General features: G+C 44.4%; 1 protein-coding gene across 3 annotated transcripts in view; it reads left to right on the forward strand.

Moving 5' to 3' along the window:
• The window catches only part of PHKA2 (phosphorylase kinase regulatory subunit alpha 2), a 119202-nt gene that overhangs the window by 22216 nt on the left and 77677 nt on the right, over positions 1-19309 (forward strand). For all 3 annotated transcript variants that reach the window (XM_088451631.1, XM_088451632.1, XM_088451633.1), the window contains exons 4-5: positions 16950-16997; positions 19022-19190. In XM_088451631.1, coding sequence (XP_088307757.1) covers positions 16950-16997; positions 19022-19190 — 217 coding nt within the window. The remainder of the gene's footprint in view (positions 1-16949; positions 16998-19021; positions 19191-19309) is intronic.

Here is a 19309-nt window from a genome sequence, read left to right on the forward strand (position 1 = left end):
GTGGGCACTACACCGTTCGCATCTGCATTTCCATTCGGAACAGTTATTGTCCGAATGGGATGCAGACCGGTAGCGCTGCTACCTTTGACCTTGTTACCTGGCTGGGGGTTTAATCTGTTGCTGCTACGTAAGGTATTAGCAACTTCCTCTACGGGTGCAGAGGGTGTTAGCACTTCCCTTGCTGTTACCGATGGAGATGGCGGCACCACTCGTGATTGTCGTGGCGTGGCATTTACCATTTGTACAGCATGGGAAATGGCAGACATTACAATAGGCTCATCATCCACATCATGAACATTTTCTTTATAGTTGCTTAAGAGAGGGTACAAATTGCTTGTTACATTTTTATGGGTATTTTTGATAACTGTACTTGCACCTCCATCCATATAAGGTGGGGGTGGTGCGCGTGAACTGCTGGCAATACCTTCCGCAACGCTGCCTTGCTGCACGTGCATGCCATTTTGCGGCTCGCCCGCATTGCAATTCAGCGTCGCGGATGTATTCTCTGGCAATGCGCTCGCAACGCTAGTTTGCGTTGCTTGAGCATTTTTAAGCCATCATGCTGCCACAACTTTAAACATTCATAATATTTGACCTTTTTCTCTCGGGAGCGCATCAGACTGATGTGATCCTGGACATTATCTAATACATCTTTATCAAAACTACCAATTCTGGGAAACGGTCTAACACTCTTCATCGTCATTTTAAACCATACATCACAATACCTTATTGCATAAGTACCGTACTTAGGGCCTAATTCAGACCCGCTCGCGAGCTCTGAGCGCTCGCAAGCGGGTCGATGGTGCCCTAATGCGCATGCGCACGACGGAGGGAGCACCGTCGTGCGCATGCGCGAGACCCGCAGAGCGATGGCCAGCCGTCGCTATGGGTCTCGCACCAAAGGGGGCGTGCTGTCGATGGTGGGCGTGCCGGGGGCATTGCTGCCCAGACGGAGGCGTTCCCATGGGAACGCCTACCGTCTGGGTCCGGCCCTGCCTGGGTCTGGCCCCACTGACATCACTAGTGATGTCAGTGGGAGTGATTTTGGCTCTGATAAAGCACTCCCGGGCTTGCGGCAACAAGACCCTACCGAAGGGTCTCGTCGCAAGCCCGATGGTCGTGATGGTCTTGACCATTGCGACCATCTTTTCGGCCGCTCGCATAAGCTCTGGGTGGTCACCCACAGCTATGCGAGCGGCCAGGAGGCCGCTCCAATTTAAGGTAGGAGGGCACTGATTCAGAGCGAGCGCTCTGGTCAGAGCATCCGGCTCTGAATCAGGCCCTTAGTTTGCATAATACGACGGGCCGATCCAAACGGCGCTTCCATTAGCAGCACATCATTGTCTACCATCTCTATTGTTTAAAGATTTAAACTGGTGAAAGACAGTCAAGGTACTTTCACTTACCTGTGGACGATTTAAACGGCAGCGCCCACACACCTGTGAAGATTTGAAGAAGGCTACTCCACACACCCGGATAAGATTTAAGAAGGCAACTTCCACACCTATGAAAGTTTAAGTTGGCTACTTCCACGCACCTCTCTACAACAAAGACAACATGTACACCTGCTACTGTGTATAGAACGGTAAGCTGCTTACCGAGCGGCTAGCACTTAGCCCTTAAAGGTTATACGGTACCTCTAACTTTAGGGAACAAGTTACCCCTACCAACAAATAATCACTGTTACACACTTTTTTCCTGCGCAGAAAAATACACGTTAACCCAGATATTGACAACAATTGAAAAGAATGTAAACCTCAATGGCTTTGTTTAAACACGTGGCAGCACAACCGGAAGTACGTATACGCTATTGTGCGACCAGTCGCATACACATTAATGCGACTACCACACAACCGTATGACAACCTTTAGCTGCGTACACAAAAGTGCGTCTTTACTGTGCGCAAAACTGCGACTCAGCCACGTGTTCAATTCTGCGGCACCCCTTTAAATGTTAGGTTCTGTCAACAAAGGAACAAACTTTTTCCTCTTTTGTCCCTGGATTCTAGTCAGCGTCCCTGGCTCACACGAAAACGGATAGCGATCTCTCAGCACCGAGCGGTTGCAGGTAAACCCTGCATGTGGCCACTCCACCCTTTGGTGAGAAATCGATAGCCGTAAGTGCCGTGTGAGTGGGTAAGTGACTTCACTACGAGCCTCCAACTAACGATACTGCCTTTGAACCTTATGAATACCCCTGCCTATACCTTCTAATATCCTTCTTATAAACCTCTAAGGATGACGCTATTTTGCATACGCAGTCATACAGTAAATAAAGACTCCAGACCTAAAACCTGTGGTTCCAAAGCACAAAGTATTATTCAAGTAAAAGTACAGCAGTTACACGCTATGATCCTCATATAATCTTAGCGCAAAGAAATTATACAGACCCAAGTACAATTATTCATACGCAGCGCTCTCTGGTCCAGATGTAGGCATCAGCAAGAAAGCCCTCATCAATCAGCATTCAGCATGAAGACTAGGAACCCAGGGTCAGAGCACACATAGTTATACCCCCCAGAAATAAACAACACAATAGAGAAGTTTGTTGTTAATACCATTGGTCCTAAAGGAGAGGGCATATGTTACAAGGCATTTAACAGTTTGGTTCAAATAGACACAGTCCAGCCTCTAACAACTGGTGGTCTCTGGTTTCCTGCCTCATGCAAATCCTAACAGTTGTTCATATAATGTACATTTTGATGCTTGAAGTCTCTGCGGTCCATAAGTTGAGAATGCATGTTGCGATCTCTCCATCGATATTAGTGTTCCCTCTAGCTCCGGCGGCAGGCAGGGCGCCGGAGCTAGAGAGGGCAATCTTGTGCGCGCGCGTCCGAAAAGGGGGCGTGGTTATGAAAAGGGGGCGTGTCTATAAGACGCGTCCCCTTTTCGTCATACTTGGGGGCGTGCCCGGCGCTTACGGACATGCCGGGCAGCCCCCAAGCGCTGCAGAAAGGGAGAATAGATGCCGGGCGCATGCGCCCGGCGTCTATTCTCTGGCGGTGACCGGGTCACCGCATGTTTGTCCACCCGCGGGACACTGCGTCCCGCGGGTGAGAACGGCTCCCGCAGGCTGTTAGGGCAGGGCGCTTTTTGCCCTCCTCCTGGAGGGCAGGGTGCTTTTTGCCCTCCAGAAGGAGGGCAGGGCGCCGCGCCCCGCTAAAACAGCCTAGCGGGAACGCTAGATATTACCTGAATACTGTTGAGAGAGTACGCATCAGTACAATACCAAACATGGCTTACTTATCACGTATAGTAAATGTGCATACTTGAATCTCATACCTTAAAGCTTGTATGTGAATATGTAATGTGTGAGTATGTGGGGTTTGATGTAAAGACGCTAGTTAACTTGGGGCAGATGCGTGTGCATGGAGCTAATATTCAGCGTTTTCATACAGGATCTTATGCATTCGTTAATATGCGACTAGTTAACAGCGCAATTGTGCATATTAATGTGTGTATGAGAAATGGTGTAAGATGAAATCGCATGATGCTAATAGTAATATCGCCACATGTACTAAAGTGTGAGTTTATCTAAAATGGCGCTTAGGCGGCCATTCGCAAAATGGCGTCTTGCGATCTCATTTCCAAGATGGCGTCTTGCGGCCAGTCGCAAGATGGCATCCCTGCGATCCAATTTTAAACTGATCTTGTCTCAGCCAATAATCCAGCTTCGACACTAGAATCACATGTAATTCCTGCAATACATTCACATAGTGGGACATTGGGAAACAATTCTTGTTCGCTGTTTTCAGAAAATATATTAGGGGCTTTTCTGTTTTGCCGTTAGATACCAGCTGCTTTTGTCTAATGGTTAATGTGCCAGTGTTGTGTTACTCTCACTGTAATACTTAACTTGCGTCATTATCCAATCAAGTGTCCAAGGAATCCATTACATCTAGGGCAATGCAAAACCGATATGTAAGATAAAGGACCCGAGGGTTTTTTCACTATTTCTGAGCTGGCGGAATTTGTGAAGAGATTGAATGGAGAGGTTAAACCAAGCAACACTGTAATATAATAGGAAATTGTGAATGTTTTAGTTAATGAGAGGGGTGTTTCTAAAGTGGCAGAAGGTTAAATTTTTAAGTTAATGATTGCACCTCTTCAGAGTTTATTGCCATTCCACACAACTACTGTAGGTGAGCTTTTAGTGTTTTTATATGTATGTGAATGTTTATTTGATATTTTATTCTATTAAATTGTTTCATTGTCTCTATCCACAGTGGTTTATACGAGTATATTGAACATCATTTGTCTCAGCGCTGTTCTTTCTTATACCTTTGTTTTATAGCGGGGCTGTTACCCCACACGGCAGCAGACACTTGATTAATTACACACACCAGTACCTGGGTTATTCTATTTCCGTACCCTTCTTACTTAGCAGGTTATACTGGCTCAGCAACATCTTGCTCCACAAACCCATGCACAAATCTAGGTGCCACAGGGCAACTCAACGCACATACTGTAGTACCATCAGAGAGAAGTCTGCACTGTTTTTTGGGCGGTTTTGCATTTCTAAAAGGGTTTAATTTAGGTGGATGGTTGCTACACGAGCAGAACAATGGGAGATAATGGAGGTGCCTGCCACCGGGCTCCAGCACTGAAGAGGCACCTCCCCCATTGTCCACAACATATTCACCCTACTTCGGGCTGTAACTATGTACCCGGAGTATACCGTCATGGCCGCCCAATACATGGCACCTGAGAAGCCACCATACACTAGTGGAGAGCTCCATGTCATGAGCTGCTGCCTTTGTCTATCTATAGCCTGTCTGCATGCAAATTGCTGCATTACAGTGTCAGCGACTGTGACGGGGGGGGGGGGGGGGGGCACCAAATTATAACTTGCCTCCAGGCGTCTGGGGTAAACTTACGCCACTGTTGCTATACACTTTAATTCAGCTCTACCAGAAGACTGCATCATGGGAAAATGAGCAGTTACAAGATGATTTCTAGACTGGAAACAACTGGGATAAAATATAGTATGATGTGACTGTACTGACAGTGCTACTGCAATGTTACATATGTACAAGAAATCTATAGTAATTGTAACTGGAATGTAGTCTGGCGTGATACTAATGACAGGTGTCGAAAACTCGACGCCTGTCATTAACCATACGCCTGAAGACCGTCGCCTGGCATACCGAACGAAGGTAAGCCGGGTGCTGGGCACGGACAGCCGCGCGGGGGGGAGGGTTAGGTTTAGGGCTCCCGGGGGGAGGTTAGGGTTAGGCACCCCCCGGGGGACTTAGGTTTAGGCACTTAGAGGGGGGATTAGGGTTAGGCACTTAGTGGGGAGGTTAGGGTTAGGCACCCCTAAGGGAGGGTTATGGTTAGTGGGTAGAATTAGGTTAGCGATACTTACCTTAGGGACGATCGGGCCGGTGGTAATACCTACTACACCCTTGTAATTTGACATTTTCAAAAATGGTGCATACAGAACAGTGCTGTGTTACACATTGAGTGGTGATATTGAGTGGTGATCTTCATTTAAATACCTTTCATCTTTTCACCAGTTTCCCACCTATAAATATGTATTTTGGGCACTTGTGAATAGCTTTCAGCATCCTTTTGTAAACAAGGGGTAATATTATTCAGGGGATCTTAAAAGTCTAACAGATTAGAACTCCTAAAAACGCCTGGAATTGAACTGTCTGGGAAAACTTTAAGAAGATTTTTCAGATAGAAAATATCCTTACCAATGACTTTCCTGTATAGTTTTATTAAGAATTAAACTTATAGCTCTTTCAATGAAATGTCCTAAGTGGATCTGATACAAAAAAATAGCTTAAATTACAAATCAGGGGATCCAGTCACAAGGTCGACATTGGCCACGTCGACATTCATAATGCCGACCCCCACCTCGTCGACATACGAATGTTGACATACACCATGTCGACATCCTCAGAATGCAGACATGCTCACAATGTTGACATCTGAAGTGTCGCCATGTAAAATGTCAACTTTCACAAAATGCCAAAAACATGCTAGAGCCATTGGGACCAGGTAAGTGACCGCTGGTTCACCAGGGACATTAGGTCAACATTCTATAATGTCAGCATTTCATCCCTGTAGACATGATGAATGTAGACATGATCACTGTGGACATGCTAAGCATGTTGACATTTTGACCATGTCAACATTCTCATTTCAACCTGATGCAAGTTAACATTATAAATGAATCTAACAATTTGGAGTCAATTGTTACTTTTTAAGACTTGCAAGCTTATGGAACAGTGATGGACAATCTAACATACTGCAGGTGCAGTCCACCAAGCTTCCAAAGGACTGAAAATGAGTTAGAATGAAATTAGAATGAAAAAAAAAATAAAATAAAATAACCTCACCCCCTCCATGACACATCTCAAAGTACCCCACACACCTCACTTGCTGCAGAATTCCACCACATGCCATTGAGATCCCCAGTTGCCAATACATGCCCCCACAGTATATTAGATCCCACAAATATTTCAAAACTCAACCACATGTAACAGTCCACTGTCAGGAAGCGACTGTTACACCCCCTCGGCCTTGCACCCTGGGAGTCGCCACCAGTCGCACAACCCTCATTATGGCCCTGACAGCAAGAAAATAGTCAAAATAATAGGCAGCACTAAATATTATGTATTTCAAATTATCAGGCAAATGAGACATTTACAATTCTTATTGTTAAGCTTTTGTGATAGAGGATCTAATTTGTATGCAGAAACCCTATTGCGATCATTTGTTTCCATCAATTCTATGGTGCAATATATATAATTCACTTAAGCTCTTCATGTTGCCTACAGAAAGCAGACTCAATGCCTGATTCTATGGTGGGAGCAAATAAAAAAAGAGCAAGTAACTGTGGGCCTGAGTCAGAGATAAAGGCAACTGCAATTTGCACGCAGATCGAGAGATTATTTGCCATTGTGTATGAGTATGTATCGCAGTGCGCGTGCGCGATGGCAGCAGTGCGTCTGCTGAGCGTTCACGCAGACCACGGAGGTCCATTGCAGATTGATTGACAGGAAGTGACCGTTTGGGGATGGAGACGGGGTGGTTAGCGAAACGCAGGCGTGCCTGTCCATTTGTACGCCGTTACGTGGGCGTGAATAAATGAGCCACTACAATTGCATACACAGCTTTGCGTGGCAGAAGAGCTCCCTGGTTTGCGTCAGGTCAGACCTGCCGCAAGGGTAAAATGGCCGCCGATGTACTTCGATGGTACCAATGTTTAAGTAGGTATGCGTTGTTGTACGCAGGTGAGAAGGCAGTAGTGGGCGTCTTTATGCTCGGGTGATCTTTGCTAACATTAGCATATTTTTGCAACTGCGTTGCACATGGAGACGCAGTTGCGGTCGCATTAGTGTACATCTCTGAATAAGGCCCAGTGTACCTGGACAAACCATGTTGCAATGTAAGGGGTGGAAATACAGTGCCTTGCAAAAGTATTCAACCCCCTTTGCATTTTTCATGTTTTGTAGCCTCACAACCTGGAATTAAAATGGATTGTTTGAAGGTGTGTATCATTTCATTCCCAGAACATGCCTACAACTGTGAAGTTGTGTTTTTTTTTTATATTGTGAATCAAACAACATTTCGAAATAACATAACAGAAACCCTCAGCGTGCATAACTATTCACCCCCCAAAAGTCAGTACTTTGTCGAGCCACCTTTTGCGGCAATTACAGCTGCAAGTTGCTTTGCATAAGTCTCTATAAGCTTGCCACATCTTGCCCCTGGGATTTTTGCCCATTCCTCAAGGCAAAACTGCTCCAGCTCCTTCATGGATGGTTTCCGCTTGTGAACAGCAATCTTCAAGTCTGACCACAGATTCTCAATTGGATCGAGATCTGGGCTTTGGCTAGGCCATTCCAACACATTTAAATGTTTCCCCTTAAACCACTCGAGTGTTGCTTTAACAGTATGCTTCAGATCATTGTCCTGCTGGAAGGTGAACCTCCGTCCCAGTCTCAAATCACAGGCAGACTGAAACAGGTTTTGCTCAAGAATATCCCTGCCTTTAGCACCATCCATCTTTCCCTCGACTCGAAACAGTTTCCCAGTCCTTGCTGCTGAAAAACATCCCCACAGCATGATGCTGCCACCACCATGTTTCACTGTGGGGATGGTGTTCTTGGGGTGATGGGATGTGTTGGGTTTGCGCCAGACATAGCGTTTTCCTTGGTGGCCGAAAAGTTAAATTTTAGTCTCATCTGACCAGAGCACCTTCCTCCATACATTTGGGGAGTCGCCCACATGCCTTTTGGCAAACTCAAATCGTGCCTTCTTATTTTTATCACTAAGTAATGGCTTTTTTCTGGCCACTCTTCCATAAAGCCCAGCTCTATGAGTGTATGGCTTATTGTGTTCACATGCACAGATACACCAGTCTCTGCTGTGGAACTCTGCAGCTCCTTCAGGGTTACCTTTGGTCTCTGTGCTGCCTCTCTGATTAATGCCCTCCTTGCCCAGTCTGTGAGTTTTGGTGGGCGGCCTCTCTTGGCAGGTTTGTTGTGGTACCATGTTCTTTCCATTTGATGATGATGGATTTGATGGTGCTCCGGGGGATCATCAAAGATTTGGATATTTTTTTTATAACCCAACCCAGAATTGTATTTCTCAACAACTTTGTCCCTGACTTGTTTGGAGAGATCCTTGGTCTTCATGGTGTGATGCCTCTTGCTTAGTGGTGTTGCAGCCTCTGGGGTCTTTCAGAAAAGGTGTGTTTATACTGACAGATCATGTGACACTTAGATTTCACACAGGTGGACTTCATTTCACTAATTATGTGACTTCTGAAGGTAATGGGTTGCACCAGAACTTTTAAGGGGCTTCATAGCAAAGGGGGTGATTACATATGCACATGCCAATTTTCAGAATTTTATTTAGAAAGATTCTTTTTTATATATATTTTTCTAATTTCACTTCACCAAATTAGACTATTTTGTGCAGATCCATCAGATAAAATTCAGATTAAAAAAATAAATTAATTACTGGTTGTAATTTAACAAAAAAGCTAAAAAGCCAAGGGGGGTGAATACTGTTGCAAGACACTGTGCATACATTATTTTGCATGCAGGACAAATACTGGCTGCTTTTGTATGTAGCTCACAAATACTGGACAGCTTTATTTGTACACTGCAATTTAGATTTCAGTTTAGACACATCCCTCTCATATCTAACTCTCTGCACATTTTAAATCATTTTAGCTTTACTCCCACCTCAGAATCAGGCCCTCAGTCATTGTGTGGGCTGAAACAATATTCATGACAATAATAAAAGTGCCTTAGTGATGTCCCTAGTTCTGTATTCTCAGAGCTGTGTTCATATTTCATAATTGTTTATACCGGAGGTTCCCTTAATGGGGTCCCCAAGGCTCCCCAACAGTTCAGGTTTTAGAGAAATCCATGGTTGACCACAGGTGGTTAAATCAAATTGACTGAGGTACTAAATAAGTCACCTGTGGTCAAGCATGGCTATCCTTAAAATCTGGACCGAGTTTGTGTTCCTCTGGTGTATACAGTGATAAAACTACTATGCTTGCCTCATGTGCATCTAGCCACCTTTTTATGCATCCTTGCAGCACCTGCTCGATACTGAGTTTTGCCATCTACTTGTATTCCTAAATCCTATTCAATCTTAGATGACCCCCATTTGTATTAAATTTATTATATATGTAGCATAAATGATACCATAGCCTTGGTGCATAAAGCAGGGGCGTTTCTAGAGAGGAGGGGGCCCGTGTGCAGTCTCCGACACAGGCCCCCTCCTCTCTGTCCGGTGGCCGGCAGCGCACTGAGCTGTGCGCGGCCAGCACCGGAGTTATAGACTCTGGGCACTAGAGTGGGCCCAGAGTCTATAGAGTATGCACAGGTCACCGGGAAAATGGCAGCAGCGGCCATTTTACAGTCGTTTTTACATCGCCGGACCCCCGCGCTGACGTGGGACTCCAGAGAGGTAAGTAATACTTACGGTTCAGGGTGTGCGGTGCGGTGCCCCCCTGCACCCATTATAGATATGCCCCTGGCATAGAGTAAAGAACAGATGAAAGGAGGACCTTTCATTTTATGCTTCTGTGTGTGAGGAGAAACCTGACGTAGAGTACTATTTTGGCACGGGAGAATTTGTTATTTACCAACATTCCTAATCACCTCGCAGCTACAGCTGACCTTTACTCAGCAGAAGGTTGTTTCATTGAAGCTTTGTTGCATTTGTTCCAGCACCTGTCACTGTCTGTGGAGGAACTACAACATATATTCTCTTTCCGTCATAGGGATCTTTACCAGGCTCACATCAGAACCTGTAAGGGGCATATTAAAGTGCAGGGTTTTAGAAGTGGAGATATTGCCCATAGCAAACAATCAGATTCTAGCTATTATCTTTTAGAAGGTGCTAGATCAGGGGTGCAACTAGGGGGGCTGGAGGTGCATGTGCAGCGGTTGCGCAGCTGCACCTGCCGCCAGTGTCCTCCAGCCCGGCGCCTCAGGGTGGCTCCAAGCCCGAAGCCCACTGAGATTTTATTACCAGCGGGCGCTCGGTTCCTTCCCTGCAGCGTTGTGGTAGCCGGAGGCTGGAGTTCTGTCCTGAACTTCAGCTTCCATCTTTCCCCACGGGCACTATGGGAGAGATGTCTCTCCCATAGTTCCGAGGAGCAGCCGGGCGGACCGGACGGTGGAGTGGGGTTTAAGGTAAGTATTGTTTTTTTTTTCTGTAAGCGGCACTACAGTGGCATTACTATGGGGGCATTACCATATGGGCACTACTGCAGGGGCATTACTATGGGGGCTTTACCATATTAGCACTGCTACAGGGGCATTACTATGGGGGCATTACCATATGGGCACTACTACAGGGGCATTAACATATGGGCACTACTATAGGGGCATTACAATATGTGCACTACTACAGGGGTATTACTATATGGGCACTACTACAGGGACATTACAATGGGGGCATTACTATATGGGCACTACTACTACAGGGGCATTACTATATGGGCACTACTACAGGGACATTACCTCGGGTGGCATTACTATAGGTGCACTGCTGATGGGGGCATTACTATAGGAGCACTGCTGAAGGAGGCATTACTATAGGGGCACTGCTGCAGGGGGCATTAGTATGGGGGAGTTACCAGGGGGGGGCAAATTAATGTCTTGCCCCCCGTGACAAAAATCCTAGTATCGGCCCTGGCTAGAAAAATGTTAAGTAGAAGCTGATTGGTTGCTATGGGGAACATCTCTACTTCTAAAAACCTGCACTTTAGTAATTATACCCCTAAAGCTACATACACACGGTGCAATCTGCAAAACCAACGATAGAGTGAACGATTTCCCTCAACTTTCTGTAGTGCAGGACAAAGATATTGGGTGTACACACTGACAGATATCTATGATAGATATCTTTCAGTGAAGTCATCTTGGGACATCTGTTGATATTGCTGCAGTGTGCTGGAGGGAATATTCCTTTTTTTCTGTGGTTCAGTGTAAACCCCGCCCTTTACAAGCACCTGTGCTATATCATTAAGCTGATGTGAGCGACCACCATACATTTTATTTGCACATCTGTGAACATGCAAATTGTAATGAAATCGTCCAAGTTGGCCTGCATGTATGGACAACCATAGATATCGTTATCGTCCATTTGGGAACGCGCATCGTTGGTCGTTCTTTGGTCGTTCACTGCACTAAAACGAACGATATGAACGATTTATCGTTGAACGATCTCATTATTGTTCATATCGTTCATAGATATCGTACCGCGTGAACGCACCATTAGACTCTTTATTGCAGATCAAATCCAACCAAGGATATGGGAGATGTTGTACTATATTCTAACTTCTTAAACTCTGGTTATATGAAACTGAGTGAATATTTCACAATTATTTTATTCCTGGTCTCCTCTATAGAAACAGCATTTTTTTAATACAGCTAGAGGCAATACTAAGCACTAGAGATGATGCCCTCAGCAAATGCAAAGCCTGACAAATGTCTGTGTGATACAGTATATATGTACATTTATAGCAGTTTGATACATTTTTATAATATTGGGCTGCGCACGGGAGCAATTTTGCATTTCTGGCGATAGTCTTTTTTAACCAAGGTCTTATAAGTTTGTCTTGTAGACGACATTAGTTGTTTCCCTCCTGACGTTAACACTTACAGTAGGTCAACTCCAGCCACCTTAAGTGTCTATCTATTGTCAATCCAAAGCAGACTCTTACCGTGAATTATGGGGGTCATTCAGACCCACTCGCGAGCGGCAGTCCGCTCGCAAGTGGGTCGATGTTCCCCACTGCGCATGCGCACGACAGAGGGAGCTCCGTCGTGCCCATGCGCGAGACCCGACAAGCGAAGGACTTTCCTTCACTCGGAGTGTCTCATCAAAGGGGGCGTGCTGTCGATGGTGACTGACAGCACGCCCCCTTTGGTGGGCGTGCCGGGGGCGTGCCTGCCAGACGGAGGCGTTCCCAAGGGAACGCCTACCGTCTGAAGCCGGCCCCACTGACATCACTAGTGATGTCAGTGGGAGTGATTTTGGCTCTGATAGAGCCAAAATCACTCCTGGCCTTGCGGTTGAGAAACCCAACCGCAGGCTTTTACTCGCAGTTCCGATGGTCGCGATGGTCAAGACCATCGCGACCATCATTTTGCACGCTCGTATATGCTGTGGGTGGTGACCCACAGCTATACGAGCGTCCAGGAGGACGCTCCATATTAATGGAGGTGGGCCCTGATTCAGAGCGAGCGCTCTGGTCAGAGCGTCCGGCTCTGAATCAGGGCCTATATTCGTTTTTCATATAAATGAAATAGAAACGGTAAAAAAAGGGAAAAACTTAAATTTTGTATTAGTAATCAGGGCTTACATAAGTTTTTCTGAAGAAACCAGATAATAAATATTAATCTCTACATGTTATAAAATAAAGTCCATCGTTGTGATATATCTTTAACAGTTTAGGCAGCTTAAACCAAGAAAGAGCTCGGACAAATGTTTTTCATGGACTTGCTTCACTAAAATGTCACTGCTGGACTCCCTGTTGTCATACATTAATGTTTCACGCACCTAACCCTTCCTCGATAAATGCCTTATACACCGAGGTTTCAAAGAGCGGTCCTCAAGGCTCCCCAACAGTTCAGGTTTTAGAGATATCCATGGTTGAGCACAGGTGGTTAAATCAAATTGACTGAGATACTAATTAAGTCACCTGTGCTCAACCATGGATATCTCTAAAACCTGAGCTGTTGAGGAGCCTTGAGGACCGCGTTTTGTGTTCTCTGCTCTATAGAAGAGTGAAACCGGGAGGGCTCCCATTGCTTCCCAGCCTGCCTGTTAGCCCATAGGGGGAAATATTTTTTGCTGCTGGACATAGCTCTGCCTCCTCTCTCATACCCAGTAGGTGTCTGAGTTACTCTGATGAATAGTAATATTGCACTAATAGGCACACTTTAGTTTGAGTGCCTATGTAGTAGATGACCAGCATTGGGTCACATTCAGCAGGAATGTGCTAAGCTGCATACACACACAACGATTTTTTGAACGATTATCGTGAAACGATATCGTTTAACGATAATCGTTTGTAAAAATCATTCACTTTCTGCGTCAAACGATGAATGATTTTCGTTCATGCGCGTTCACGTTTGTAGTTTGTAGTTCAGTCAGACTTGTCAACTCAACGATTTTCAGTAAGGGAATATGCAAAAATCGTTTGTAGTTCTAAAAAATCATTCATTACATTTAAATGAACATAGTAAATGAACAAATTTAGTAAACGATTTTAGTTAATTTTTTCAAGGGAGAAAATCGTTTACTAAAATCGTTCATTAACTAAATCGTTGCTTGTGTATGCAGCTTTACAATTTACTTCTGTTGGGCTGTGATTGGTGCCTGTTTAATCCAGTTCTGTCACTTCAGTTTCTGAAGTTAGGTTAATTTGCTGCTTAGTAAGGTCATTATGGCATGTAAGCACAGTTGGTGTAATTGTTAGCATTTCTGCCTCACAGCACTGAGGTCGTGGGTTAAATTCCCACTATGGCCCTAACTATGTGGAGTTGGTATATTCTCCCCATGCTGGTGTGGGTTTCCTCTGGGTACTCCAGTTTATGATCACACTGATTTTTTTTCTTTTATAATTCACCTGCTTGGTGCATAAAATGGCATCCAGCGCCCCTTAGTACTTGTAGGGAACCAATAGAAAAAAACCACAAAACACTAATGCCATGATAAAATCTTTTCTTATACATAAGGGCATAATCTATATCGGAGTGAAAAGTCTGTGCTGGATTTTTCGCTCCACATCGGAGGTTTGAGTGGGGATAAAGTATCGGACGAATGCCCGCTTATCCCCATATTCAATTTAAAAGGTGTGGAGTCGGGACTTGGCAAAAAACTGACTGGCGAAAAGTCATCTGAACTTTCAGGAATTGATCCTGGCACACCCCAAAATATGTCCTGACACTATAGGTACCCCCGATTTGGCCTTCTGCATATTGTCGGGATTTTTAAAAAGCCGCGGCAGGTGTTTTTTCCCGACTTTGAAGAAGTGATGAAGAATAGCACTTAGATTTTTTGGGGGCAAAAATTAACTATTCATTTCGTTATTTAAAAACTTGTTCCCCATATTTTTTTTTTAACCCTAAAATTAAAATAATTTTTTTTTTTGGGTGTCGCTATTTTTTTTTTTTTTAAGTCTGCACCTCTAAACCCCAATTCTGCACTTTTTTTCGCCATGTAAAACATGGTGAAAACGTATCCCCGTTTTTTTTCAAAGACTTTTCGCACCGGCAAAAAGTCTTTGAAATTGAATACGGGGATAATTCAAACATGCGAAAATTATGATTACGACTTTTCGCAGTCAAATTGAATACGGCCCATAGAGTACTGTTCCAATTTATGAATGAACTACATTGCATCAATGTAACCAATCATATGCTCTGACCAATCAAAAAGCTCTGTTGGTTAGTAGCGGACAGACCATCTGGCCACACAGATCTTTGTAATCGTTTCTACAATATCTTATAACTACAAACAGAAAATGGCAGCTGCTCAAATCAATCTGGCAATTCTGGGCCTGTATGGCCCCCCGGGCTACTCTGACTGGGCCTCTTCAGGGCCACTTAATACACATAGTCACTTTTCATGTCACCTTTTCTGTTTATTTTTTATTCATGTAATTTTTTCACATATATTTTAATCCTTTTTCAACACTTATTAATTAGTCTTACACATCTATACTTTACACTTCTAGTGTTCACTCTAGCTCCGGCGTGGTCCGAGAAGGGGGCGTGGTCATCGAAAAGGGGGCGTGTCTATAAGACGCGTCCCCTTTTCGTCACTCTTGGGGGCGTGCCGGCACTTACGGACACGCCGGGCAGCCCCCAAGCCCTGCAGACAGGGAGAATAGATGCCGGGCACATGCGCCCGGCGTCTATTCTCCGGCGGTGACCGGGTCACCACACATTTCTTCACCCGCGGGACACTGCGACCCGCGGGTGAAGACAGTTCCCGCAGGCTGTTAGGGCAGGGCGCTTTTTGCCTTCCAGAAAGAGGGCAGGGCGCGGCGCCCCGCTAAAACAGCCTAGCGGGAACGCTACACTTCACTGTCACCCTTCTTCCTTTTTTCGTGTGATGCCTTGGGGGAGTCCTGGGCTGGAAGTTTTTTGGAGTGCCCTGCGCCCTGGACGTGAACCCCTTAGTGTTGTAACAGAGAAGCCATGACATGGCCTAGCAGCTTCCCATGGATTTGCAAATGCATGCAACTAATATCTCTGAATTTCTATCACCATATAGTTTTCATGTATTGTTGCAGGTGCTGAGTATCTTATAACTGTTTAACTGTTCCTCAACCCGTCTGGATATGAGTGTTGGAAGGATCCATAGTGCTTTGAGGGGGCAGGGGGGGGGGGGGGGGCTGTTATTTGCGAGGAGAGGGTGACATTTTTTTTTTTGTGTGGCCCAATTCCACTAAGGTAGTGGTTCTCAATAATTTTCCACCTGGTTGCACCCTGGCAGATTGCTTTATTTATACACCCAGCATTTGCAAAGCAAAACACTTGTAATTAATATAATTGCTATTGGTAAAAATGTTTAGGTGCCACTATATATAAAAGCAGTAAATATGCTATAGACAAGATAAAAAAACATGTACACAAAAAATTAATTGTATAGATACTGTATTTCTCACATATTACAATTTAATAAAAAAATATATTTGGCAATAAAACTATAGACCACATATGCAGGAAACACCAGTGATCACATCACTGCATCTTCCTGCCTGTTATCAGGGTGTGACGCCACCTGTATGTCACCTCCGCCAGTACAGGAAAGTTTTCTACATGCCACGAATGTCACAGTGAGTTCCCTGGGGGTTGGGAAACACTGCCCTAGATATTTCAGCCCAGTGCTGAACAAGCCCTGTCTATCATAGCCTAGTGCTGGTAGCGATTTGTGCAGGGGAACCCAGCGCTGTTTTTATTAGATATGTGAACACAAAATGAAAACGTAAATGCAACATAATTTATGCACTGCTCTAAATGAGCCCCACTATGACCTTCTGTGTTATAGTCATACATATTTCAGTGTTATCTGCAAATATGGAAACAATACTTTGTAGGTCATCTACAAAGTCATATATTACATTGATAAAGTGCATTGTTATGAATGTTAGTTGGTTGTCTTTATTGTATCAAGGGGAGAGCTGCACTTTTACTACTGGTGGAATCTAACACCATATATGTTACCAGATTTTCCTAATACTAATGTTGCCTTAGAATGGTTCATGGGAGACTTCAGCTTGTTAATCTGTAAAAACATTAATATGGCACCTTCCATCAGTTTACATTATTTTATCATTATTTCAGTGATTCATATTTTTGACAAAGCTTAATATTGCCATATATGCACAAGTGCAATTATTAGCATGTAATATGTGTTTTATTGTAACATGCATTTCTTCATTTACAGAGTGTTGTGAAGCTGATGCGTGGGGTCTTACACTGCATGATAAGACAGGTAATGTGCTTCTGTTTTCCTATGTGTAAGATAAAATTTAGGAAAATAATCTTATTTTTACTAAAATGTATTTAATCAGAATGTCATATTCCAGCAAATAGCATATTCTCTGTTTTTCTTATTTGAATTAAGACTATAGGCCTGATTCAGTAAGGATCGCTATTGCGATCGCAATAGCGATTACGCACACAGACTCACTGCGAATATATGGTAATGAATGCATAAGGACGCCCAGTTTACCTTACACACATCCGTAATACTTATCAAGTCTGCGAAAACCATCGTTAACATCGAGTACCATCGCAGCCTCACGCACACTTGCACATGGTCTGACCTCACTCAAAAATTACTAACCTCATCGCATGCAGTGAAAGCCCAGGTTCTGTGTGGCATCGCAGGGGAAAATTTATGCACATTCATGTAACAGCGTTCAAACGCACTGGCAAGCCTGCATTTCGCCGACCCCCCCGTCACCACCCCCAAACGGTAATTCCTATCATTAACTCTGCTATGGGCCTGCATAGTCACTGTGATCGCAGTTCCAATCGCAGTGGAGACTTTGCGCACGCGCACTGCGATGCATGCGCAGAAGGCAACAATTGGCCGATTGCGTGTGTGATCGCAGTTGCAATCGGTAATGAATTAGGCCCTATGTAATTTCCTTAATTGTCCTTATTTGCTTATTTAGGGCAGTACTATCTGGGTCCAAACCTGAACATGAGAGTGCAGTGAGGAGACCATGTGCAAATTGTTAATGTGTAATTTTTCCCTCTTGGGTTAAAGTCTATTTCTCTGCAACTTCTTGTTCAACATTGTGGTACTTTCCATTCCTAGGGGTATATTTACTAAGCAGTGTTAGGAGACAGAGTGAAAAGTGATAAGAAAGTGATAAGGTGCCAGCCAATTAGCTCCCAACTGTCATTTTTCAAACACAGCCTGTGAGATGACAGTTGGGAGCTGATTGGCTGGCACCTTATCACTTTCTTATCACTTTTCACTCTGTCTCCTAACACTGCTTAGTAAATAGACCCCTTAATTTTCAAATGAAAAATATTTCACAATATTATTACAATACGTTTAAGGCTGCACTCAATCATCAAAGGGAATAGTATAGCACACACCTGGTTAGGGTCCAGGGAATGTTACATGCAAATTAATTTTATTGATATACTTAAAATGGTGGCAGAGAGGGGCTGTTATTGAAAGATGATTCACCAGACACAGGGGGTGATGTAAGAAGCCCAGAAGCGGTATAAGCGCACAGTAGGTGTGCTGATACCGATGTATGATCGGGGTCTGGGCGGTAAATGACAGAGGCGCTATGCCGATAGCCTGGGCCATGTACGAACGGTCAGATCGCCTGACTGTTCGGCTCGCTGTAGCTATCGTTATCGATAGCTACAGCCTGGCGCTACCCTATCTCCAGCGCTGTCCCTGCTGCCAGCTCCAGGCTGCATGCGGGGATCTCACGATACTTGTGAGATCCCGCGCATGCTCAGTGGAGCCGGCTGGGACAGAGACACAGGGCATCAGCACTAGGCTGATGCGTGTGTGGTCTCTTGCGGGTATAGCTGGAGGGGGGAGTTAACGCTCCCCCTCTCCGGCCGATGAAATGGAACATTTCATCATTAGTGCTTCCTGCTTCGCCTCGGTAAAAAGGCGAAGCAGGAAGCGTTATAGCAGCACGTTAAGTGCCGCTATCATACATCTACCCCACAATCTCTTGATTGCCCCCTCTCATTGGTGCTTCCTTTAGCATCCCCAGAGGTGGTAATGCAGGCCCCCTTTTACTTAGTGATAGTTTAGCTTTAATTTTACTTCGAATGTGATATATTTGACTGATCTTGTTTATTCATCTGAGTGGTACGATGTGGTTGATTTTAAAGGTTTGGGAGAATGATATATACTGTTTTTACATATTATATTATGTATATGTAAAAGAAAATGAAGCCACATTTATAGAGTGTAAACTTAAGTAGTATTTTATGCATATTGATAATGGATTGTGGTTGGTATTTTGTTAGGTTGATAAAGTTGAAAAATTCAAACACACTCAGAGTCCAAATGATTGTCTGCATGCAAAGTACAACACAGCTACCTGCAGTACTGTGGTTGGCGACGACCAGTGGGGACATTTACAAGTTGATGCTACCTCGCTCTTCCTGCTTTGCCTGGCACAAATGACGGCTGCAGGTACAGTAGCATGAATAAACATTCAATTAAATGAAATATGTTATTAATATAAACCCAAAATACAGTTTAAAATGTTTTTCTCTTTTTTCTTGTTTTTTTAAGGTATGCTCAGTAAACTG

Source organism: Taudactylus pleione, unplaced genomic scaffold (assembly GCF_031769625.1).
Source record: "Taudactylus pleione unplaced genomic scaffold, aTauple2 ptg000026l, whole genome shotgun sequence".
Lineage (NCBI taxonomy): Eukaryota > Metazoa > Chordata > Amphibia > Anura > Myobatrachidae > Taudactylus > Taudactylus pleione.